We start from the raw sequence: 24,605 nt of genomic DNA on the forward strand, positions 1-24,605 counted from the left end.
CCTGTTTTACTTTGTGTGTGTTCACTGAACCGGTTTTATCGCGTGTGTAAAAAAATTAAGAATATCTTTCCCTCCCGATTGAGAGAATTTCTCTTTTGCGCAAAGGCCTGCACAAATTATTTTTGTGTTGTATAGTTTCAAAGGTTTCCGCAAGTTCAGCGTTTTGTTACTCTTGAAATACGTCCTCTCGTGTTTATCAACGTGTGCATATGGAAAGCACACGTTGTTCCATATATCGCGCGAATAGCTTTGACATTGATGTAAGCACCAAATGTCTCCCTTCGACACACGTTAAACTTATACAACATGTACATATATATATATATATATATAGATATATATATAAACGTACGACGTGGAAAGTTCTTCGTCGCTGCTGTTTAGGCGCCGTTTTTTTTTTTTTTGTGCGTGTGGTAATCAGGTAAAGACGTCTTGCTCGTCGACAAGGAGAAGCGGAACCGAAAGAAACGGAGGCGGCTTTACAGAAGGGCGCACGCGGTGCCGTGCATCACCTCGGAAATGAACATCGGCGTGCCCGCGCTGAGACCGCCGTCGCCCTTTTCCTGCTCGTCTTTCTCGTAGTCGCAGTCGAAATAATGACTCTGCGACAAAAAATGCGCATCGTGACGCTCGGACCGAGTGCAGCAATTCACTTTCTCTTCGAAATTCTCTTTAAAACAAAACAAAAACAAAAAAAAACCTAAAAAAGAGAACGTACCTGGCAATCCAAACACCTGCAATGATCGCTCATTTTGCAAGTGATGCCCCACTGTTTGGCCATCGCTTTGTAAAATTCTTTGCTCGACTTGTGAAATATCTTGGGCCCCTTGGCCACCTTTCTGTCCCCGCTGCCCTCGTCAACCCCGTTGGCGGCACCTTCCGCGTTCTCCGCGTTCTTCTCGCACCTCGGATCTTGTTTCTCCTTGTTTCTGCCCTCCTTCGTCTCCCTCAGCGCGATGGCTGACGATTCCATTCGTGTCTGAAATCAAACAAAGAATCGCACGAGAGGTTGTTAATGTTTTTTTTTCCCCTCTCTCTTTCATCATGTAATGAAATCTTTAATCGCACGCGGTGATTGTGAACGGTTGATTGATGCACTGCTTGTTAGGCGCGCGATATGTGAGCACAATGTGGCGCGAAATATCGGGCGATATATAATACCGCAACCAACCTCGCGGTAGTTGCACGTGTGCGACCGTTAATCCGCGCGTCGTATTTTCCATCAGCGAACGAGCTGTCGCGCGAACGTTGATCTCGGCGGGAACGTGCATATTTTGTTCCGCACCGTTGCGAGATATTCGTTTCGCGCAAAATTAATCGAGCGTGTCGTTAATACGCGCTCAGCTCTCTTGGCTGAAAATTAAACGGCTCGGCGGGGCCGTTGTGTGCACACACACACGGACTATATGTGCGCCGATAGTTCAAATTCGCGCGAAAATGTTGATTCGTTTTATTTCCACATACACAAATCTCCGCCTATAACAATATATACACACACAATCTCCCGGGGGAGATCGGAGATTAAATCAATTGAAATTTCCATCCGAGATACGACGAACTCACCTCTTCGAGAACGTGCTCGTAAGAGGGCGGCGGCGAGCTCGGGATTGTTAGCTCGTTTCTAATCGACAAACAATTCTTGTTCGTTTCCGTTCCGTGTTCGTCCGCGTACTTGTCCGCGTCCAACGACTGATCGACTTGTCGTTGTTGCTGTTCCTCGGATTCCACGCTGTTGCTGCGACTGTCGCCGGAGCTGCGCGATTTCAGCATGTTCGAGGTAAAACGGATCTTGAACGGCGCCAGTTTGACGGGTTTTCTTTGCTCTCGTGGCCTGCAAAAAAAAAAAAAAGGAGAAAAGATTTGTATTTTTCATCGCGCGAGCGCGAAGGGAGAAATATATATTTTTCGCTCTCCGTAGAAAAATCCGAGTTTCGCGGAGTAAATAAACGAATGTATTTTGCGAGGAAGTTTAGATTGTGTAACGGTTCGAGTTTGGGGGGGAAAAAAAAAAAAAAAGAAAAAGAAAAAAAAACAGGAATATCAAAATGGGTTTTGGTGCAAACTAGATGCTCGGTTCCGTATAATGAGAAGTTTGCTCTATACCCGGCGAGATCACGCTACTGTACCGGATGTGTCCGTTGTTGACCTACTGACCGAGTTTGCGGATATCGGCGTAACGCCACTCGACTTGGCGCATTTGCGGCCGACTTTACAGGTGCGAAGGTTTACCCCGCCCTTAAGTCTAGTTCGGGAAGGAAGGGGTCAGATGGAATCGAGGACAAGCTCGAAGGATGATTCCGACACGTCGTTCGGTGTTTATCGTGTTTTGATTTGTGATGAGGAACGCGAAAATACAACACGATGATCATCCCTATTGTTCTAACACGCAGCTGTATCATTAGTACAATGTTATTATAATATATTATTATTAATGCATATAGTATTCAATGCGCAACGAAATTAATTATTCAATTAAATGCAACATGCATTAACTTTTAATTTATTATTAAATTTGTGAACATGTGTGTGAAAGCTTACGTTCGTTTATTCGATGCTTCAATCCAAAGTGTGTGTTTTTGATTTTCTCGCTGAAGTTATAATTAATTAATTTTCGTTGTGTCGAGAACGCGCGACGGATTTCAAGCGGAACACGGGATGCAAATTTCTGGGACAGACAAAATGACGGAGCAGTGCGCTGGCATCTTTATCACGATGTGCCGAAAGTATGAGAGAGACCCCCGCTAGATATACCGATGACCTATAAAAGCCGAGTCTCGCGCGCATTATTTCGATCGTGTCTCTCTCCCGTTTCTGTGCACAAGTGGAGCAAGTCTCATCCGGTCGAACGTCTTACCGGCCGCGCATACATCGCAACTTTCCGGCGCTTTTAATGCAAGAAAATAAAGTATTATTATCGGCACGTTAGCAAAACGAGACGACAGGACGAAACTTTCCTCTCGAGCTAAAGCATGTGAATAATATTTGCAGTTAACGAAGTCCGGGAGGAAACAGAAGTCGTGCGAACGATGCACAATTGCAAGTAGAACAAGCCCGTTTTATTCAGACGTAAATGATGAAGCTGGAAACAGACGTTGTGTTGTTGGAAATTTAGCGGCTAACAAACGATAGTTTCAAGAACATATCTCTCTCTTTCTTTCCGCTGTTCTCGGAAAACCCAGAATTACAATTTTCAGCATGATTATGGCGAAGAAAGTTCGAAGGACAAAGAAGAACGAAAGTTTAAAAAGTATTCGAGAAGTTGAAGCAGCTCCGGATGCTTCAGCTCAACCGAAGAACTAATAACAAAACGACGAGAGTTTTGCATTAACGGAGATAATCAACCTTATTTGAAAAACAAAACAAAAACAAAAAAAAAAAAAAAAGAACAATATCCATCGAGATTATATGCAAGTACAATTTTCGAACAGTTTTTTTTATATTCGCGCGAAAATTTAATTTTTGCGCAACGTCAATTTATCGCGCGCATAAAATGGCAGAAGGCGTAATGGGAAAATGCGATCCACGTGGGGAGAAATGGACAGACGTAAAACTCTGATGGAAAATTTCATCGGGACGGAAATCAGCGCTCAACAGATAAGATGGACGGATAAGGCGACGTTTTATCGCACAAATGAAACAGACGACAAAGTAGGTTGCATCGGTAGGTGGGACGAGGATCCCACGCGCTTTCATCCAACCATCCAAGGACGGGGGGTGGAATCCCCCTTCCTCCCTCTCTGCTCAGAACTGGACGACGTGTCAGTGGCCCGAGCTGGTACCAACGTACCCCCATCCTGGGCCAACACCTCTCGTCCTAGTTTCCCTCTCGCTTAGCTTCCTCCATCCCTTGGTGCTTTCATCCCCGTCCACGGCCACCTACCTACCTACTCCTATCAGAGAAGCTTTCTCTCTCTCTCTCTCTCTCTCTCTCGCTCTCTCTCTCTCTTTCTTTTTCTTTCTACACTCTGCCGTCTCTTGTTCTTCGTATATATTTACGAGCAGCGTCCGTCTTGTACGCGATACTACATTTTCATCCGTTTTCTTGTTCCATTACAATAGTACGCGTGTTTTCATCCCGCAATTCGCCGCGCAGTCGAGCTCACCGGAGCCCGTTATTTCGCGTTTGTAGGCATGCCCCGCTCGTATATTTTTTTTTTTCTTTTTCGAATCGCTCGGTCGACATCGACACAAATTACGACGTGGGAAAACCCGCGTGATTTATTTACGGGTAGTTCGGTCTTCCCCCGAACTTGTCAAATTGCGTCACGCACTTTACATAAATATTAAGAAGAAAAGTGTACGTGAATTATTGATGGCTGCTACGAAACAATCGAAACCCAATTATAATATTTCGGTCGACAATATCGAATGATTTACGGTAAAAGATTTATAAATATGAAAAAAAAAGAAATTAATTATTAAACGAACTCTGACCTCTGAAAAGAAAAACGGTTAATGTAAACAGTAATTATTCAACGGTGTTACTTTTTCGATTTATTGTTTTAGATCGTGATGGCAAAAGTGTGTTTTTTTTTGACATGTATAAGAGAGAAAAAAAAACGCGCGGCTTAAACCGCCCACGGGCAGTCTCTCGCATCAGAATTGAATTTGGTTTACAGCGGTGGAAACGTATTTTGTAAGAGAGGTAATTGTGTCACTTGTGGCGATGGAATGCCAGTGACACCCGCGATTGCAAAATTTCCGAGAGTGGATTTGGGTCACTCTCGGTGTTACCCACGTTCGACTGCGTTAATGACAGCTGCGCTGTGCGCGAGTGAATTATCGCGTTTAAGATATTCTAAAACTTCGTGACAACTGGCGTTGCCAATACACACAATTCATCCCTTATTCATCTTTCGCAATTTACGATAATTTTCGTACTTGCTGTATAAATTTGTAAATTTGACAAGACGCGCGAACATTCGTGGAAAAAAACAAACAAACAGAAACAGCTGCTTACTGAACAATAAACTAACATCCAATAATAATCTTCGCTTGCAAACACATCGAACAACAATCTCCTATGAAAGATAAACATTTGTATATTATGCACTTTCATCAGATGACGACTATACCATCACAAACTGTTGTGAAACAATCGAACTGCGCTTGACATTGCCGAGCATTATTGCCCGCCACACATCGTTTACCTGTGTGTTGCGCACCCTTGACAAGTAAAACACTTTATCGAGTTATTGAAAACTTTTCGCGTCTCTGGACTGTTGTACGTTCGAGAGAACCACCGAGCTGACACGTTAACGAATGAGAACAATCACGGTTATATTATATACGTATGGGGTCGATCACACGTGCAAAGCGAACATTGTTCTTGGAAAGAACTCACCTCCTCCCCACCCCTTCCCCATCGTAGTTCTTTTTTTTTTGTGAAATATGAAATTAATTTTTCACTTCTAATTAAAATCCGTCAAAGCTTGCGCGTCCTATTTTTAAAACAAACACACCACGTTCTGGCGATAAAACCGTTTGAACGATAAATGAAGGAAAATGAGAGAAATGCGCGCGAAGGCAAACTTCTTTTTCGATATTAAATAGAATATTGCGTATTTTTGCAGTATTTTGAAAAGAATTTTTAATATAAGAGTTTAATACAAGATTTGAGTAATTTAACTTCTCTCGCGAATCTTTAAGATTTCTATTTAAATTTACATAGACAATTATGTTTTAAATGAGTTCACAGAAAATTGTTCAACGCGAAAAGTTTCGAAATTACTCTATTTGCGCTCATTACGCGTTTCATGTAATTATGTATTTTTTGCCATAAAGAAAAATTACAGGTACATAATTTCTCTTGAAGACGTAACCGCGGTCGTTTGAAGTAGAGGAGATAGTGAACGCATGAATAATAGATGCGCGGTGAAAGGAGTAATAAAGACGTACAAGCGTCTCGAAGGAAAAATTGGATGAAACTAATTATTTAAGCCGGTCACTAAATCACATAAAACTTTTTGCGGCGTTTTACTAACTCCGGACAGATAATTGATCGCAATTCTTCGTTATTTATCCAGAGCTCTAATTGCAAAATCATGACAAATTCGCGAACATTACGGGCATTGTTATATCGCGCGGCGAATTATTTTCTTTAATAAAAAAAAAGAATGAACATGATTACGAACAATTTTTTTCCATATCTACTTCAACTAGATAAAAGTCTTTCGATGTAAGCTTCAGATTTATTTGACAGCTGGGAGACAAATGAACTCTACGTGCTTGATGTCAGACTGACGGTTGACTGCGATCACTTTCGTCGCAATTTCGACCACCGTCTCTTAGAAAAGTACAAGAGAAGAGATTTCTGATGAAATCTTAGATATATACACATTGAGCTTCAAGGACAGACTTCATAGGACTCAATGTCGACTTTATCAAATAGAACGTTATTGCAAAACATATACTACTCCCACAGATCTGCGATTTTTCTTGAATCAAAGGAAAGAAGCCGCTTTATGTTGGTAACTCTTAGTAGTTTACCGACTCATTTTCCAGCAACCAACTCTAGGGAGTATCAAAATTCATTCCTCTTTTATTTACATGTAATACGTTAATATATATAATTAAATAATAATATANCGCACAACACCTAGCGAACGGCTCCTATGACCGAATATATATATTTATTAGTTTAGAAACTTCAGAGCCTGAAGAGATTATTTAATATATATATTTATATATAGGTAATTTTTATAAAATATTTGCTTTTGAAAAACATGAACAAAGATTAACAAATATTATGTTATAAATTTTCTTCTTAGTTATTTGTCAAAGATTTTCTGTGCGGACAATCTTTGATAGTTTCTTCAAGATGTATATATATATATATTATATAAGTGATGTATATGTGTGTATATATACATATATCGTACGTGTCGAGAATACACACCGGGGATGCATTTACTGTTTGCAACAGGATACCCCAGTAAAAAGCACGTCGGAGTTTCTCGTCAGACGCGTTCGATCGTCTCGGACGTAAAAAAAACGTTGCAGTTTATTTGCCGAATTGCTGGCTGCACTTTCGTTGTTGTCAGATCGTGCCATCGCATGACACGCTTTGACGGTCGCTCGGAGATAGTTCCATATCGTGCGACACAACGATATATAACACGTACGAGATGTGTCAATATGTTTGCCATTACGTGCAGTCTTAAATTCGAACATCTCAAAAATAAATGTTTACGAGAAGTAAAAGATTCAGACGTTCCCCATTTTTTTTTGTTACTTCAGAGATATCAAATTTTGAATTGATTTTAATTTTAAGAGAAATATACTGAGTATTAAGATTAATTTTTTGTTTTGTTGTTCTCTTCGTGAAATTCATTTCGCTTTTCAAACGTAAGACGGAGAAGATTCAACTTCAATTTTTATCAATCAAATCATCGTCGACGAAATAAGAAAGTAGCGCCGAGTCATTTATTTCAACGGGATATCTACTTGCTTCGTCGCGCACGTTTCTCACATTAATTTCTTGTTTTTCAGTTTTTTATCATCACGTGATGTTTACGCGAGAAGAGAGGATAAATTTTTTAAAGGCTCTAAACTTTCTTAGCGAAGTGCAAAAAAGTCATTGCAATCCCCATCCCGTTTTGATGTATATACACGACGACGTTATCATCCCCGACGCGACATCTCGTGGGATATCACTGGCGAAACGGACACGCCAGACGACCGCTTCCGGAAAGGGATGAAATGTATGTGTGTGTGCGCGCGCGTGGGAACAAGGAGTGGACGTTTGCAAACGAGATGAAAACACAAACGTGTTGCAGCAAGCCTAAAATCCGAAAGTGGGATGTTCTTAGAAGACGAGAATATACGCACACCGTGTCAAAATATTCAACCCTCCGCCATCGTTTTATTGATCGCCGATGTAGTAGAGACACGCGTCTCGAAACACCGACGCAATTATATACAATGATACACGGATATACACACACATACACACATACACGTATATACGCCATGCAACGCGCACGCAGGCCAGCCGTATATGTCGGATAACGCTCGGTCCGATCGACGAAAATATTTTCCACAAAAGTTATTTCTCGCTCGTGTTTGCGAATATTCGCGCGAAATTGTTTCATCGCCGTTGTCTGGTTCTACTCACGTGACTTTTTCTGCTCGCGCGAAACGGGCTACAACTCCTTGGCGAAACGCACACGAAACACGGCGCTTTCCGGATGTGTCGAGACTCGGGGTATCAAGCTGCGACAGCCATGTTGGCGATGTTGTAGCGCCCCTAACCGGCCTGCCTCGAAGTTCTCTTTTCCCACCCCGTATTCTCGCCACCAACTCGCTGTCCGCCCACCCTCTCTCGCTTTTAGGTGAATGAAATTTTCAGCCATTAATCAATTGATGAACGTAACGTAATAAACATGTCAAATAAAATTAAGTGTTCAATATTAAATATATTGAAACACTTCGGATGTTCCTCTTAATCACAGCGTCCGCATTAAGCTCTCAAAGAGACAATTGCATTTTAATAATGTCAAGAATATATATATATATATACTTAAACGTTTTACATCTTTGTCAATTTGTATTCTTATGGTAACAAGATATATATATATATACATAAGATATATAAATTTGTGATTTAAACAATACCGCGCGAGGAACAATGGAAGAACATTTTTGAGAGACTTCGATTTTCTCTCTCTCTCGTATTTTTTTATTTTGTTAATTTTTCGCGCTTGAGAGGATTTTTTTCAGAGCGCTTGGTAAATAAAGGTTTCCAATCTAATTTAATCTAATCTCTCTTTCTCTCTCTCTCTCGTTGTCAGTTGTATATATATATTTTCTATACATATATATGTTCTCTTACACACCTTCTTCGATCAAAATTACCTCCTACGTTCGTTCTCTATTTGAATATCTCGCAAAACACTCATAGAATCTTCGCCTTTTCTTGACAAATGTCACAAAGCATCCTGGGGAACAGATTAAATATTTAAATTTCCTCTTAGATGTACAAGTTGCGCGTCTCGCGAAGAGGCGCGCAGAACGTCGAAACAACGTTTTCCCTCGCTTTTTCGCGCAAACGATGAGACTTAAGTAATGGAAGATTGATAAGAAAATCGTTAATCGCGATTGATATCGTTTCCATCGCTACCGATTTCGCGTTTTAACCAGAGTTTCATCGGTCGCTCTTGTTGGTTCATTCACTTCCTCTCTCTCTCCCTTCTTCACCGGTTGATAAACCACTCGCAAGATTTCGTATCTCATCGCATCTAATCGCATTTGAGATCTTTTCATTGGGATTTTCCACGATCTGTCATCTTCTCCGTGAAATCCCGTATATATTTTTTTTTTTTTCCGTCCGCGGAGATCTCGTTTCAATTAAAAATTTACGATGTCGTGTCGCGGGGGCGAATTCCATCGGTAACGACAGCAATCGAGACGTCGGATTACCACGCTGATGGGCAATAACCGCGAATGAAAAATTAATTGCGCCTGTCATTTTTTTATCCGAGAGTTTTGTGACGCGGGCGCGCGCCGCCGGTTGCTCCGACACACACTCTGTGTATCTCATTAATTAATTAAAATTATAAATTACCCAGAGCGCGCGCAGTGTTTGCCATTTCTTCGCGTCAAACACTTTTTCTTTATAATTAATCCTATCGTCTTCTGAGTGCAAAGTGTTTTAATATTTATAATTCATCACAATAATGTAACAAAGAGAGAAAGAGTTAAAGCAAATTTCTCTCCATATCCCAGTTTTCTCGACTTTGAAACGCGTGCTCGCTTTGTTTCTTTTTTTTTTTCATTTTTCAGAAATTATGTAACACCGAGAGCAAACTGCTGGGAAAAAAACGCCGTGGAATCGTTAAAATCCCTGATATTGTTCTCATCGCGCGCACGAAAACAAAAAAAAAAAAAAAAAATGTTAGCGGAAACCTGAGTTGTTTTTGCACCGCGTATCGTTGCTCCGCGCGAGTTTACCAGCGTTACCCCGACGCAATATTTTTTTTTACCTCTTGCTTTCGTCTTTCTCCTTTTTCTCGGTCACACCCGCGCGACGTAACGCAGTCAACCTGTGCGTCTTGTGCTCGTGTACGCGGAGCAAACTTCAAAAGAAGTTACGCAAAAATAAGAGACACACGCAAAATCGTGCCTTCGTTGGTCTCTTTTTTTTTTTTTATCCTCCTTACGAATTCTCGTCTCTGTTTTTTTTTCTTATCCAATTTTTTTTGGTAAAGAACTAGGATAAACGACGAAATAACGTGGCTGAGCGGCAACAACATCGCAAGTTTAAATTATTAATCGAGCATATCAATATGTAAGCAAGTTGTGTAGGCGCGCACACGCTCCGACATGCTCTTGGCTGTTAAACTTAATAATAGCAAGTGTAATCGAGAGCGCGCGATAATCAACTCACTTTGAATCTTTCGCGTGTGTGTATGAAGTTAGGCCAACTCTCTCTTCCCCATGTAGAACTTTCGATGTATTAACGAGAGAAGTTGAATCACTTCCGTGCCGGAACACGAACATCTTTAACAGTTGCGCACTCAATGTACGTGTGTATATTTATATGTATATTTTTCATGCATATATGTACATATATGTACATGTATTATTCTTTAAAATCACATATATATATATACTTATATGATATATATTTCTCTAAAATAAAAAGCAGAGGGTACATATCGTATTTTGGAAGAAGAGGAAGTGCTTTATTCGAAATATTAAAACTTCGGCACGTTACACGTCCTCTCCCGGTCATTAACGACATGGCTTTTCAATTACCACGGATACCACCGACGACGCCTCCAAATGACACGAGTAATCGTATCATCAGCTTCGAATTCGAGCGCTAATTAGCGCAGGAAATTTAAGCCGGACGTGTAAGCGGCGGGGTGCCCATATAAAATGATCATTAATCTATGTGCGACGGTTAAACTCAAACGAACGTGTTGCCGCTGGACGTATAAAGTGCGATTATGATAAGCACATCGTCGATGACAAATTTTATCCTTCGTAAGAACGTCAAATGGCTGGCTCGTTATCGCCCAAAATTGGCAGCCATTTGCGTCATTGACGACTTGATTGTTGCCGGAATCTTTTTCTTTTTCACCGAATCTGGCGAATAAGAAAACAGCAAAACTTTGAAAATTTTGATCTTTGTCAAAACAATTGAAGTGCAAGCCGACGACATTGTCGAAAATGTGACTGAGAGAACGGCGTCCGTTCTGTCTCGCGCTATCTGCGCGTCGTTTCGGATACTTATCAATCGTCTCTCGCAGTTGCGCTTTTTTTTTCGGGAGCGTTTCGCGAAATGCTGATATGTACGAATCGATCGTGGGGGAAGCGCATTCGGGAAGTGCCCACTTTTTTCCGCTGACGCGACGAAGTTTGCACGAATTAGCGGAGCCGCGTCATCGAGAAGTATGCCAAGAAGCGTGTAAAGGTCTGAAGTGACACTTCCGCGGTTTTAATTAATTCGATCAGCAATCAACGCTATCTCGATCGCCCATCTGATCCGCGAGAGGATTTTCGTCGTCCCGTCCAGAGCGAATTAAAACTTGAGGATCTCTCCTCTTGACGCGTTTTTTGTTCAGAAAAACGTGTGTTACTTGTTATCACAACGTGTTATATTAATTTTATTTTATATACATATTCTCTCATTCCCTCGCCGGACTCTCACGTTTCGCTTCTGGAATTCAATTTGGTTCAATTTCTTATAAGACTTTTCATTGTGTATGATTGCAGCTGCGCAACGGGAACGGTACACGGTTGGCAGTCGCAATTCTCCCTCTCATTCCCTCTTCCCCCCCCCCTCACCACTGTGCGGCTTTTTGACCGTGTGTTAGAGAGAAAATATATCGTTTCGAGAACACGCGAATCCGCGGATAAGAGAGAGACTCTTTCGGTTTAATTCTCATTAAAAGTGCACGGTATCTGCGAAATCATTTTCTCGAGATTGCGAGCTGCAATCTTTATATATATCGCGAACCTCTCTCTCTCTCTCTCTCTCCTGAATCTGAAATTAAATATCCACGTATCTATGAAGAAAGTTTTCGATCCTTCGGTTAATTTCGTTGTGTGCAAACTTCGAGATACGTAAGTCGGTGTTATATCTTTCGAAACAGTGTCAAGCAATTGATCTGCCAAACAGTTTTTTCACAAAACTTGAGCGCTCCCGAACGCTCACGCCGCGCATCTCGAACACTTCTCTTCGTCGAATCTCACGTAATTCGACTTGAAGTGTTCTTTTTCTTCTTTTTTTTTTTCAAACTTCATGAGGTGTGACTTACAATTGATTAAAAAGTTTCTGAAGGAAGTTAGGAAGATACTTTTCGGGATGCTCTACTCGCGCGCGCGCGTGCGCGCATTTTACGCTCGTGGAATGCGACTCTTTCTCGGGCGCGCTCGAAAACGAGCCGCGAGAGAAGCGAAGCGCGCGCCACTGTCAGTAAATCGATGCGAGAGAGACGATGCGATCCTCGCCCTCTGTTCCACCACCTCTTTCCACCGCCACCACCGTTCATCCCCGCCGCCTTCTCTCTCTCTTCGGTAATTTAAGCTCCGACTCGGTTCAGCTGAGTTCAGTTGCGCTACTTGGTCGTGTGGTTCGCGTGCCGTCGTGAGATCACAGAAAAGTTCCCGTGCACGCGTCGCTTCTCGAGGAAACATCACCCTTCTGATTTGTTTTTTCTCCCCGCCAATCACTGTTTTTCTCTCCTCCTCGGTTTTCCTTCGTCTCTTTCTTTCTTTTTCTTTCAATTTTTTGCTTTTCGTCTCATCGGTCTCAGGAAAATATGTACGTGCACGTACGATGCACGTACTAGGAAGGAAAATGCTTTAGAGAAAGGGAGTGCTACGAGCCCTCGATGTTTCTATTTGCACGATCAATCTACAATTGCCACAAGGTAAATAATTTTGTAATAAATAAATTTCTAAACATATATAACGCGGACATGCAACGCGAAACGTCTTTGTACATGTGGATATAAACAGATCGTTGACAATTTAATGGACGACAAATTTGATTTCCCGTCGGGGTAAAACTGTGATCTCGAGTGCTAACGAGCTCACCCCCGATTATGTTTGAGCGCGCGCCGTTTCGTTTAGAAGCGCGTCCTGCGCCGAACACGCGGACGCGTCCTCTCTTTTGGAGAGCATATATATATATATATATATATAGTTATATTAGTGATATCATCTCCCGTGTTGGCAAATTCTATACGCGACGTTGTCTCTCGTTCGAAAACATTTATTTTATTTATTTAACAAACGGTTGTGTGTATATATTTATTTACTATACATATATATACACTGTGTATAAAATCGATAAACAGATATTTATTTATATTAAAAGACAACAGTGCAAATCGACAAGGGAAAGCGTTACGCTCTTCTGTATTTTTCTTGTGCGTTTCGTCACGTGTATGAAAAATGTAAGATGTCATACACTTGTTGTTACTTCTTTTAAAGCAAGTACTTTAGAAAAGAGCAAAAGAGTAAGTTTAGAAAAAAAAAAAGAGAATTTTAAATCATAAAATGTTTTACAGGTTTGTAGATAATATTTTCTGTATCAATATTGTAGAGTAATGATGTACGTGCAAAAAAAAAAAACACACACAAACTGTACACACGGAAAGATATCACGTATACGATATTACCAACAACTTCGAGAAATGATAAAGACGATCGTTTTCTTTAATAACACACAACAAACGATCGGATTGGATTTCTGGCAAACTGACGACGGCATCACGCTGGAAGTATTGAAAAATCCTTAAATTGTCTTCCTTTCACAAGACGCAACGTCGTATAATTTTCTTTCAAAGTAACATTCCAGCTTTTTACGAAAAATGATAAAGTTTTCCGGTTACATTTTACCGACTTTTATTATGTTGACTTCTCCTTTCGAGAGAATAAACAAGTAACTCTTAATATCCCAATAAGGAGAGAAAGAGCATCGCGCGCGTAAGTCGAGTCGCGCTTTAACCAACGCACACGAGAAACGAAAATCCTGCGCGCGGAATATTATATATACGTATTGAAGACAACTTTCCTCCGCGTAGAATTAATTAAAGCACTTTAGGTATCAAAAAAGAAGAAGAAAACTCTCATCGATACGGAGCGATACGAAACTCTCCGAGGAAATTGTTCGGGAAATACAGTTGTTTTCTCTTCCGAAAATGTCGATCGTATTTCGCGCGAAGAAAGAGCGCGAAACTTTCATATCGACACGGCGAGCGCGCCAGTAAAAATCACAAGAAATCAAGTAACGTTTCTTTCTGAAACTTTTCGAACGCGGTCGTACTTCGCGAGCAAGTAAATACGGAGGAGGAGGAGGAGGAGCAGTGTGTGTTCCGAATCTCATTCATTGTACGTGCCAGCTCGATTTGCAATTGAATGAGGGCACTTCGCGGAAAACGTGAAGATTCATCCGCGCGTATTCCACGATCGCTCGGACACACTCAATCGCGGGAGGTCACGACGAGTGAAAATGAGAGAGAGAAAATATATATTGATCTCTTATGCGCGTTACTCTCTCTCTCATCACAAGTTTTGCGAAAAATTTCGCCGATGTGTACGCGACCGGGACCGTGTAATATAGATCACCGTGTTATATTTTCTGTTGCCGTACATGCGTAAGAGAAGGAAGACGCTGCTCGGCGCGCGGAAGTATTATTATTCCACAGTCGGATAATTAGTAACTTACAGTTGGAATTAGCACGTTGCTCTAATTAAAATTATGTGACATTAGAGTTACGCGCGAAATGAGACCGTATATATCTGCCACGTGCAGCATTATGAAAATTTAATATGCGGTAAAAGTTCCCATCGGGAAGACGGGTGGATAGAATTTATGCGAAAAAGAACTTTAATAATCTTGCGATTAATCACCGTCATAATCGGCGATATATTGCAGTGTTTTTCTTTTTGTTTTTTTTTGTATAAGTTATTATTAAACTTGTGAACTTTGTATTTTTTTTTTTTTGATGGCGTCCGTCGGAGAGAACGTAGCGCATTATATGATAATGACGAGCGCGCGGAGAGAGATGCTTAGCGTCCGATCAAAGGGCGAAGCAGCATCCCGCGGATGCTCATTTCTTTTTTGAGGAGATGCGCGTCAACCGCGAGAGAGACTGCGGAGATCAAATCGACTCGAGTGCGACCGACAAAATGTGACCTTGTAATTAATCACGTCTGTATCATCCCATTCCACAATTCGTCGCAGAACGAAAGGGGAACGAAAAGCGAGTAATTTTTCTTCCCCGATCACACCGCGCTTTGTTCGAGCTGGGCTCGTTCCCGCTGTCTGACGGGTTTTTCGCCCCCATTGGAAAATTGTTGAGCTTGATTCCGAAGCACGAGAACACACTCGGAGAATTTCATTCGCGAACAATTTCAATCCCCCATCCAAGGGATTTCACCGGCCCTTGCGAACTACTTGCCGCCGCCACTGGGATCCGACGGGATCGCATCGAGGATCCCGTCCGATAACGCTCGTATAAATTAATTCCTCGCCTAAATGAAAGGTTTCCCGAGCTACGGAATTATATATACGCCATTTCAAGCTTCGATTTACTTCCGTCTGAAGTTCGCCGAACTTGTGGGCGAAGTTCCGATAAACGTTTTGCTTTGTGCAACGAGCGATATGTGTTAACTCTTTTAATTATTTGCGTTGCTTGTGTGAAACATTCTGTTGAATTTTTTGTTAGAAAACAACGGTATAAACATAAAATAAATTCGAACAATCAGTAGATTTTAAAATATCATATTAGTATTTAGTTTATTTAGACTAAAAAGAGGTCAGTGAGAATCGAGCGTGGGTGTTGATACACAAAAGTAATTGATTTTTGTTTTGGTTAAACAAAAATCAATTGAATATGTTAGATTTTAAATTTTATGATTTAATATATATGAAAGATACATTAAATCATGAAATAAATACAGTAGCACATATGTTACATTATTTTTATTCGAATGTTGCTTTAATTTTTACATAATTTATGTAGATGTATATTTGAACAGAAAAGGATTGTGGCTTGAAGCATTAGAGGTTTTGCGAGGAGAACTTAAATGGACGCCTGAACCCAAGAGACGCCGGTGTGTGCCCGTCGGCACTTCAAGGGTTAAGGTCCTCCCTCTCTTCGACTTTCGTATTAAATCCCACACGGTCCGCACCACGTATCAAACGAACATGAATAAATTCCCCGAGGAAATTGCTTCACCACTTGAAACACTGCAAATACTGGATTTGAAAAATGATGATTCCGATGATTTTTAACAGCGATCACCTGTTCAGAATGGTTCGTTTATTAGTGCGAAAAAAGATGAAAATTGTATACAATAAAAACACAATAGAAACGAGGGAAAAAAAAAAAACGATTTTTATGAAACTCTATCTTCGAAATTTACTTTTAAAATGTACGAAAATGTTGTTCGTTTTTTTTTTTCAATTTTTAATTTTATATTTTTAACAATACAATTCTACATCGCCGTATATCGCACGCCGTATCTGTGAAGAAAAGTCTGCGTTAGCGTATCTTTCGAGGAAACACGCGTGTGCGTCGTTCCATTCTTGCTCATGCACTCAGCGCGAGTTTCGCGAATGTCATAAAGCAGCACGTTGGAATTGCGAGGTAGAAAGCAACGCGAGAAAAAGAATCGGACGGATGCATCGGAAAAAGATATAGAGTCGCGAAATTTATTCCGAAGGTTTCCGTCGTCGTTTCTGCGCCGTTTTCGTCGTCGTGCGTTCCATTCTGCGAGTCTGGAAAGGGCTTTTAGCCGACGCGACGTGTCGGATGAAATTTCGCAGGCTCGATTTAAGTGCCAGGTGCTAGAAACGTGTGAATAGAAACGACGCGTAAATACGACGTCGTATCTCTGTCTGACACGAACGTGACAGATCACGCGAGCAAGATACACACGTGCGCTCAGGCGACAGGATTTTTCTACAACCGTTTCAAATTAAACAACAAAAAGACTTGACACTTTTTTTTTTTTATGTAAAGGATATTAAAACGAAAAGATTTATTCCGTATTGTTTAAAAAATAATCAACGATTGTCACATTACAATTGCATTTGTCGCTTTTTGTCGTTTTTTAATTTTTCAAGCTTACACGTGACGCATAAAAGTGTTGCATTTTTTTTTTTTTTCCATTTTTCGCGCGCGATATCTCGCGACGATACGCGCGTTGAGAGGGATGCGCGCTCTCGTATATATACATATATCGGTACTCATCGCGGATTTAAATCCGAATTCACCGACACAGCGGATATTTCCATTGAGTCTCTTAAAGGTTCATCAGTTATGTATGTGAAAACAACCGGCAGAAAAATTGATAATCCGAATACCTGTGTGTAAATTGAATTCTACGGCGCGACGATGCGGTGTACGTCGTCCGAATGTGTGCGTGTTCTCGGGTCGTTCCGATTGCGACATCACAAACGTTCCTTGATGATCCCCGGGATCCATCCCTTTGCGAGCGGCGGCGGCGACGGCGACAACGTCGGCGACGCACACCCGTGTAATGTATGCTTTGAACGTGCCCGGCATTACAGTTCCAACCTTGATTCCTCCTGAATTCTGTTTAGCTGGTAATTAATACCGAATACAATTTAGTTCTGTACGCCGACGGGTGTTTAATTGGGCGTGTCGCATCGTTTGGTCCCGAGCGGGCGACACACCTTCAGCTTCGGCGGAAACTGCACCGACGACGCGACTGCACCGTACCGCTCGCTTCCTTAAATTTCCACTTCCCGAAAATTAACCGCCATTTAACTGAGAAAATTACGTTCATTACGTTCTAATTTTCTCTCTCTCTCCCTCTCTCTCTTAAGTGACTTTTCCTTTTTCCAGCCAACTTGTACAATGATAATAGGCGTAATTCAGTGCGGAAGCATTTAACTTTAAAAATTGCACACAGAGCCCTGGCAAATTAATCTTCCAGAGAGAGAGAGAGAGAGAAAGAGGGAGGGAGAGAGAAGAGGAGAGACTTTGAATTCACACGCTCCACGAGAAACTGCGTGAATGTAACAGTAATTGCGACAATATTGCTTCGTATATCTCTGAATTGTTCCACAAACATCACGAAGACGGTATCAATGTTGACATCCCTACGACCTCGATTCAGCTTAGGGTATGTCTGAGTAATTTTCAGACGAGCTCTCTAATTAAACGGGCTCTTTAATCAGTACTTGATTAACTTGCACGGGACAGAAATGCACACCCGTCACGCGTGAAGTGAGACACGAGCAAAACGGCGACGCGTTTTGCGCGAATATTCGAGAATGGAGAGACGTCCTCGAAAATTCATTGAGTGGAAGAAGAATGACTTTGTACTCTTTTCTCTCTGGAGAAGAAAAAAAATGCGCGAAATGGAAACCGCATGACACGTTAGTTTCACTTAGTCGAAATAGTTTCTGTAACATTTGTTTAGAAAGTTTGTTTGTTTTTTTTTTTCAGTCGATCGATTTTCGTGATAAAAACATCCTTTTCGGAAGAAGCATCTACATATTTTTGTTAATATAAACCGTTTTGTTTATTTAACACACTTATAAAGTGTTGACACGTTTGTTATGCAAATGCGTTTTGCGCTCGTTATTAAAGCAGACGAACAGTGTTGATGCTCTTTACGTGGTATAACATCTTTCTCTTGCTCTCTTAACAAACACTGTCTTAATAAACACTTGCTTAAACAATATCAAGCAGCGAGTCTCTTTGACACATTGAAGAAGAGAAAAAAAATCATTTTGCATGTAATTGAGCCGATGAGAATTGCTCTAATGAGATGCAGCTCTTATATTGACTTCCGCATGAGAGAGAAAGAGTGCTTCTTTCCATTTTATTGCGTTGCCAAAGGAGAGAACGTTCCTTTCACTTCGCTTTTTAGTCATACAATAGACCTACCGTGGAATGAGAAAAAAAAGCGATTTGGATAGAATTTAATTTAGAGCCCCCGTTAGATTTGTTGTGTAAGATGACATTGTACAACATCAACGTATAAAAGTTTATTCTTACAAACTCTCTTCTGTTATTTAAGCTGATATCGCGCACGAGACATTTCGCTGTCATTTTCTGAAAAAATTTTTCTGAACTTATAACGCGCTTCCGCAGACGGAAAGAAGCGAGCAACTTTATCCATAAAAAGTGTAAAGACGATATTTATGATCTTTACATGATACAACGGCGGGGATGATGCTACGGCGAGGCCATAAGGGAGAGAGAGAGAGAGAGAGAACTGCAGCATTGAAATCGCACATCGCTGCGCGGAACGATATAGCGCTACTTTCCCGAATGAGGCGCGCATTTTTCTCGAGCATAAAAGTCTCCATCGACTCGTTACAGTACCGCGGATTTTTCAGTTAAGTGGGGAAAAAGCTTTCCCTGCGTTACCGTCCCCTTTCGTCCGTAATCGCGCACTCTCTTTCTCCATTTCTCTTTTCCCGTTACTTTCAACCGAATCTCCGCGCCGTTATATAGACGAGTCCCCCGTCACCACGATTCTCGAATGGAAAACCCCGTTCCGGGTTTCAATTTTTTAAGACGCTGCCTGTTCTCTTACGCCGAACAATTTCTCGAGGCAATATTCGCGGCGACTGTTGAACGCTGAATAATTCCGCGCGTTACGTTCCTTGGAATAATCTGCGTATTTCTCGCGGAGCGCTTCTCAAACACTCCCGGCGCAAGAACTAAACTTACGATCGAGTAATAATTTAAATACGGCACACACACATATACACACATATACACACACACACACACATTTGATCTCTCGGAATCGCTTCTTTTATCTCTTTCGTATAATCGTGACTTCTTCGCTGAACTTTTCTTTGATCCGTTTGAAAAAACTGAAGTTTGTCGAAGGTCGATTTCGTGTCTTACAACATCTAAGAAGTCTTTTTGCGCGCGCGAATACCTAATTGCACGATTTATTTTGGCTTACCGTTTTGTGTATTTAGATAATCATTTCTCTCTCTCTCTCTCGTAGTAAATTTGTCGAAGAAAATTACCGCGCGCGCGAATCTGTTCCCGGGATTTCCCCTTTGCCGTCTTATCTGACTTTGCAAAGGCATAATATTACTTCCAGCGATCGAGTATCTCTTCTGCAAGAAAGTTCGTTTTATCGCGTCCAACCGAGCGCGATTGCGACAAACGGCAATTTTGACGAGTAGCCTTTGACCCTGTTTTTACGGCTGAGCGACCCGGGCTCGCTTTCTGTTCCTTTATCGCTTTTGTTTACATCGCCGATGCAATCGAGGATGCAGTTTCCGAATCTCGGCCGAATGGAAGCCCGTTTTTCAAGAGAGAGAGAGATAGAAAGAAAGAGAGAGAAAAAAAAGAACGAAGGAGAATAAACGCGAACGAAGGATGAAACGAAGTGCGCGCGGAAATGCGGCTTTGGAATTCGTCCGTTGAACCGTGAATTTCCGCATCACGGAGATTTTTACGCGGCGCGATGGATGATGACGGGCTTGTGTTACAACCCCGACCCGAGATGTCGATCGATTTAAGATTGTATACATACTCGATTGATGGACGCATTATCGAAACTCCGGCGCGTAGTTTAAAGTTAAAACAAAAAAAAAAGAAAAAAAAGAAAAATTTCTTCACATTCGCGCGATACACTCGTCATTTTTCTTCGCGAGAGAGAGAGAGAGAGAAAGAGAGACACACACACGCTAGAAATCCTCCCACGAGTTTGTTTTGCGACGCTCGCCGGTGTTTTGCCGGCGGGATTGAATTATCAAGACGTGTATGTTCAATCGAAGGGAAAAGCCGCACGCGACACGAATGCAGGACGTGTGTTGCGGACTGCACGACACGTGGGAAATCATGAGTATTGTCTCGGCGCAATAATGTAGACAGAGAGAGAGAGAGAGAGAGAGAGAGAGAGAGAGAAAGAGAGAGAGAGAGAGAGAAGGAGAGACAGTGTGGATCATGTCTGAGAGTGGTGTTCTCGTGGAGATATCCGTCGTTTCAAGTGTCAGGCCTCTCTCTCTCTCTCTCTCTCTCTGTGGCATCTGAAATCGAGTGATGGATTGAGATAAACGGGAGTGACGCGGAGAAAAGCAGCACGATGATGCGCGCGATTCCACCACCTCCGTAAACATACATATACGTGCATACATATATTCGATGAAGACCGCCGAAAGATTACAGACACGATGTTATTGAACGTCGAACGTCGTTACACTTGATGTAAGAGAGGAACAAGGAGGAGAGGAGGAACTGCTGTAACAAACGCGCGTCCATAGAACTGTCGGAAAACTACTTCGATCGATTTCTCGGACACACATGTAGTATATACGTAGTGCGCGCGTTTCAATCTGCGAGAAACACAGTACGGGGGAGAGGAGGAGACGCGTGGAATGTTTGTTGAGAGGATGTCACAACGAAGGGCAGCGCGCGCGCGCGCGCGCGCGCTGAATCGAACAAACGTGTTACGGTTAATACGACTTCTAATTAGCGTCGTTAAACTGCGAGATATTACGAACTTTGCTCGTTGTGACACGCGATTGAATGCGAAAGGTAGGCTTCGATCGCAATTACGGTCGGCCGATTGCTCGCGTCACAGCAATTTTGTCCTTGTCCTCGGATTCTCTTCTAAATAAATTGACAAGCGCAAAACGTTACCGTTGTCCCGCCGCGTGTGTCGCGGGACAAATGAACAGAGAGGCCATTAAGAAACATCTCTCTCATTAGCTTAACGAGAACAACTTTATACAGGTGTACATTAAACCGTCGTGATTCTCTTTGAAAGAGAGCAACCTCGACGGGAGGAGGGGGGGAGAGGGGAGAGAGCGCGAAGGGAAAAATCTGAGAACACACGGCGCGATTTCCCAGGTGCAATCGCGACACAACGGAGACGACGTCGCGAAGATAACGCGGAGGAATAAATTATGACGAGAGAAAGATCAAGCAAAGGGAAAAGAGTCTGCGCCAAGGGATTCGTTTCAAAGAATATGGAGAAGAGATTTAATAAACGTGAGTGCCAGGCGTATCGCGAATCAGTGCCAGCTGCGTATCGCGCGTTGCGTAACAAAAGACGGGACCGAGCATACGACACCACGTTAACGACGTTAACGTGTCGAAACCGGGTACAACTCGCGCGCCAACCAGGAAAATAAATACGCATCGCGCCGTGTGTGTAACGACGTGCGAGCTTGCAGCCGCGAGGAATATACACAGACGCGATGGCGCGAACACGGGATGCAAGAATGTTAATTTCGAGTTCGCTGCACACGCTGACATTCGTGCGCGCGCGCGCGCTTGTTGCCACCGCGTTGCTTCGACTTTATCGTCGTCTCCCAGAAGACGACGCGCGACGTCAGAAAAACGATAATGCATTTGTCAGAAGGGGGAGAGGGGAAGAGAAAAGAGAGAAGCTCCCGTCGAGGAGCCCGAGGAAGAGGCGATGCCATTCTCCCACGACTAAATGGATTTCCGAAGGAGCAATTTATCGTAAAAGTGGAATAAACGCTCTTTGTCCCGGCCGCGCTCATCTGCGATAGTCTAATATCACAGAGTCCACACGTTCGTTCGCCATATTAAAAATTCTTTGCGCGAATTTAGGACACCGAGCGAAGCACCGAGCAACACACCGTGCTCTCTATATACGCTTCTTTTTCCCTTCCAACAAGTATCTCGTTTCTTGTCGTATTTTTGTTTCGGAGAATTGTCTCTTTATTAACGCGATTTATTGCCGTTAAATGAGGCCGGTAATTCCGTTGCGTAATTAATGAGAGTCATTTATATTTCGACCACGTATTTAATAAATGCGGAGGATGAATCAGGAGAACAATTGATTTTGCGAGAGAGAAGCGTAACACAATGTTTACACTTGAATCTTCGCCAAAAGAGTTTTCTCCGTTGTGTACGTGCGCGAGATTGTTTTTTTTTTTTTTTTTTTTTTTGTCTCTCACACGTACATTTCTTTTGGAAGTTTTCAATATCGAAGCATATTACGTAATCGCGGTTTGTGCACTTTCCCGTGAATCGATATTTAAGTGCTCCGTCGAATTTCCAAAGGCTATCTCGGTGCTTCGCTCGATAGCTCCGATATCGAGGTCGTTAAGGTACGTCGAAACTCGGGTAACGTTACCGCGTTTTGCAACTCCCCTGCGTCGTGAGTGGATCGCGCGACAACAAATGACGACAAGTGCGCGCGCGCTGTTGGCCGTAACGCCGTTAGAACGTAGTGTCATCATTTGTAACGTGACGTGTGCGCGCCATGCGATGTGTACGCGGCTCGCGGTGATGTTGTCTGTCCGACTATACATCGATCAGCGGAAACGCCTACCTATGAGAATTAACGCAATAAGAATTAATTAGATTTAAAAATTACTCTAACTAGATTTATAGGATTTTAAATATTACCTCGATTGAAATGTAAATCTCTCCTCTTTCTTCGGTATGATTGTGAATTATTAGAGAGAGAGAGAGAGAAAGAGAGAGAGGAGAGGAGAAGAAAGTTGCATTGTTGTATGGACGATATTTACAATTACGTCAGATAAAAGTTTAAACGCGACGTGTCTACTTACGACGTGCGGTCTGACTTATCGCGAGGTTACTCCACTGCAAGGGATTTCTCGTCGTTCTGATCCCCGGCGGCGGGGATCAAAAACCTACTCAAGTCAAGGACAATTGAATCTTTTCAATAATATTTTTATTCGGAAAAAGAAATCAAGAAAATCTTTTTTTTGCAAACTTACACCCGGCGAGCACTTGAAAACGAAGTAATCGATATGTCACACAGTTGCCGATTGCCAATTTACGATCTGACCCGAGAGAGTGATTATTTCATTTCGACACGAGGCCAGAAAGTCAGAATAAATAAAACGAGGTTTGCAAACATTAAAGTAAAATCAAATTTTATTCTTTTTAATTTATTCGCTTGTGTTAATTTATTCGTCAGAGATAAAAACAAACACAACGTAGTTGATTTTTGTTTCAATTGCGTTACTTGTAGTTCCCACACGCGGAGATGCGCTCGATGAATATTACGATTGTGCTCGCGAACACCTGCGAAATATTAAAGAAATTGCGTTAAATAAAAAAAAATAACCAAAAAAACAACAAGTAAAAAAAAACACACACGTATACGTTTGTACGTCATTTGCAATGTAAAAATGCGTAATCTCTATGCGCGAAACAAACTAGATCGCGAACAATGTAGAGAATTGTTGTTATTTAAACGAATACCTACACAGTAGTAATTTTCTTTTTTTTTTTTTTTATTTTTTTTCACAATAATCGCACAACCGCGCGACATTCTGTCAAGCGCGAGTGTTCGTTGGAATGAGGGTTATAATATCGCAATATCTCGAGATTTTTCGCGCACGAAACGTTTATCTCTCTCCATATACGTAACGACATTCTCGCCGGGACGATCCCGCCGCGATGCCAACCGTCGTTTCCGACCTATTTCGATTGCGCCTCTTACCTGTTCGCTTTCGTGGCGAATCGCCGTTATAACGCCGTATCGATATACAACGTCAGCTTAATAAAAATGGAAATAAAATGAGTGAACCGGCAAACATCCCTTTCTTGCGGGTTTTATTATCCGGCAGCGAAATTACACGCGCCGTCTGTTTGCGATGACGTTGCACCACGAGAGATGACGGGGGG

At 42.0% G+C, this 24,605-nt stretch overlaps 2 protein-coding genes across 2 annotated transcripts in view; one reads left to right on the forward strand and one right to left on the reverse strand.

Moving 5' to 3' along the window:
* Positions 1-8,213, reverse strand: LOC109851757. Its single transcript, XM_020422149.1, has 4 exons — positions 8,117-8,213; positions 1,564-1,831; positions 719-979; positions 1-602 (listed from the first exon to the last, which is right to left on the reverse strand). The coding sequence occupies exons 2-4, from the start codon at positions 1,768-1,770 to the stop codon at positions 480-482; spliced, it is 591 nt and encodes a 196-aa protein (XP_020277738.1). The 5' UTR covers positions 1,771-1,831; positions 8,117-8,213; the 3' UTR covers positions 1-479.
* A 4,366-nt stretch (positions 8,214-12,579) lies between these two features.
* Positions 12,580-24,605, forward strand: part of LOC109851752 — a 44,154-nt gene continuing 32,128 nt past the window's right edge. Inside the window, exon 1 of the mRNA XM_020422135.1 lies at positions 12,580-12,881. The gene's annotated coding sequence lies outside the window, so the exon portion shown is untranslated. The remainder of the gene's footprint in view (positions 12,882-24,605) is intronic.

Source organism: Pseudomyrmex gracilis, unplaced genomic scaffold, assembly GCF_002006095.1.
Source record: "Pseudomyrmex gracilis isolate BER0280 unplaced genomic scaffold, ASM200609v1 scaffold_20, whole genome shotgun sequence".
NCBI lineage: Eukaryota > Metazoa > Arthropoda > Insecta > Hymenoptera > Formicidae > Pseudomyrmex > Pseudomyrmex gracilis.

Coding starts and splice junctions, on each gene's coding strand:
- LOC109851757 (XM_020422149.1), bottom strand. CDS start 1,770: ATGCTGAAATCGCGCAGCTCCGGCGACAGTCGCAGCAACAGCGTGGAA. Junction 980..1,563: donor ACGAGCACGTTCTCGAAGAG/GTGAGTTCGTCG, acceptor GTTTGATTTCAG/ACACGAATGGAATCGTCAGC. Junction 603..718: donor GCAGGTGTTTGGATTGCCAG/GTACGTTCTCTT, acceptor TTTTTGTCGCAG/AGTCATTATTTCGACTGCGA.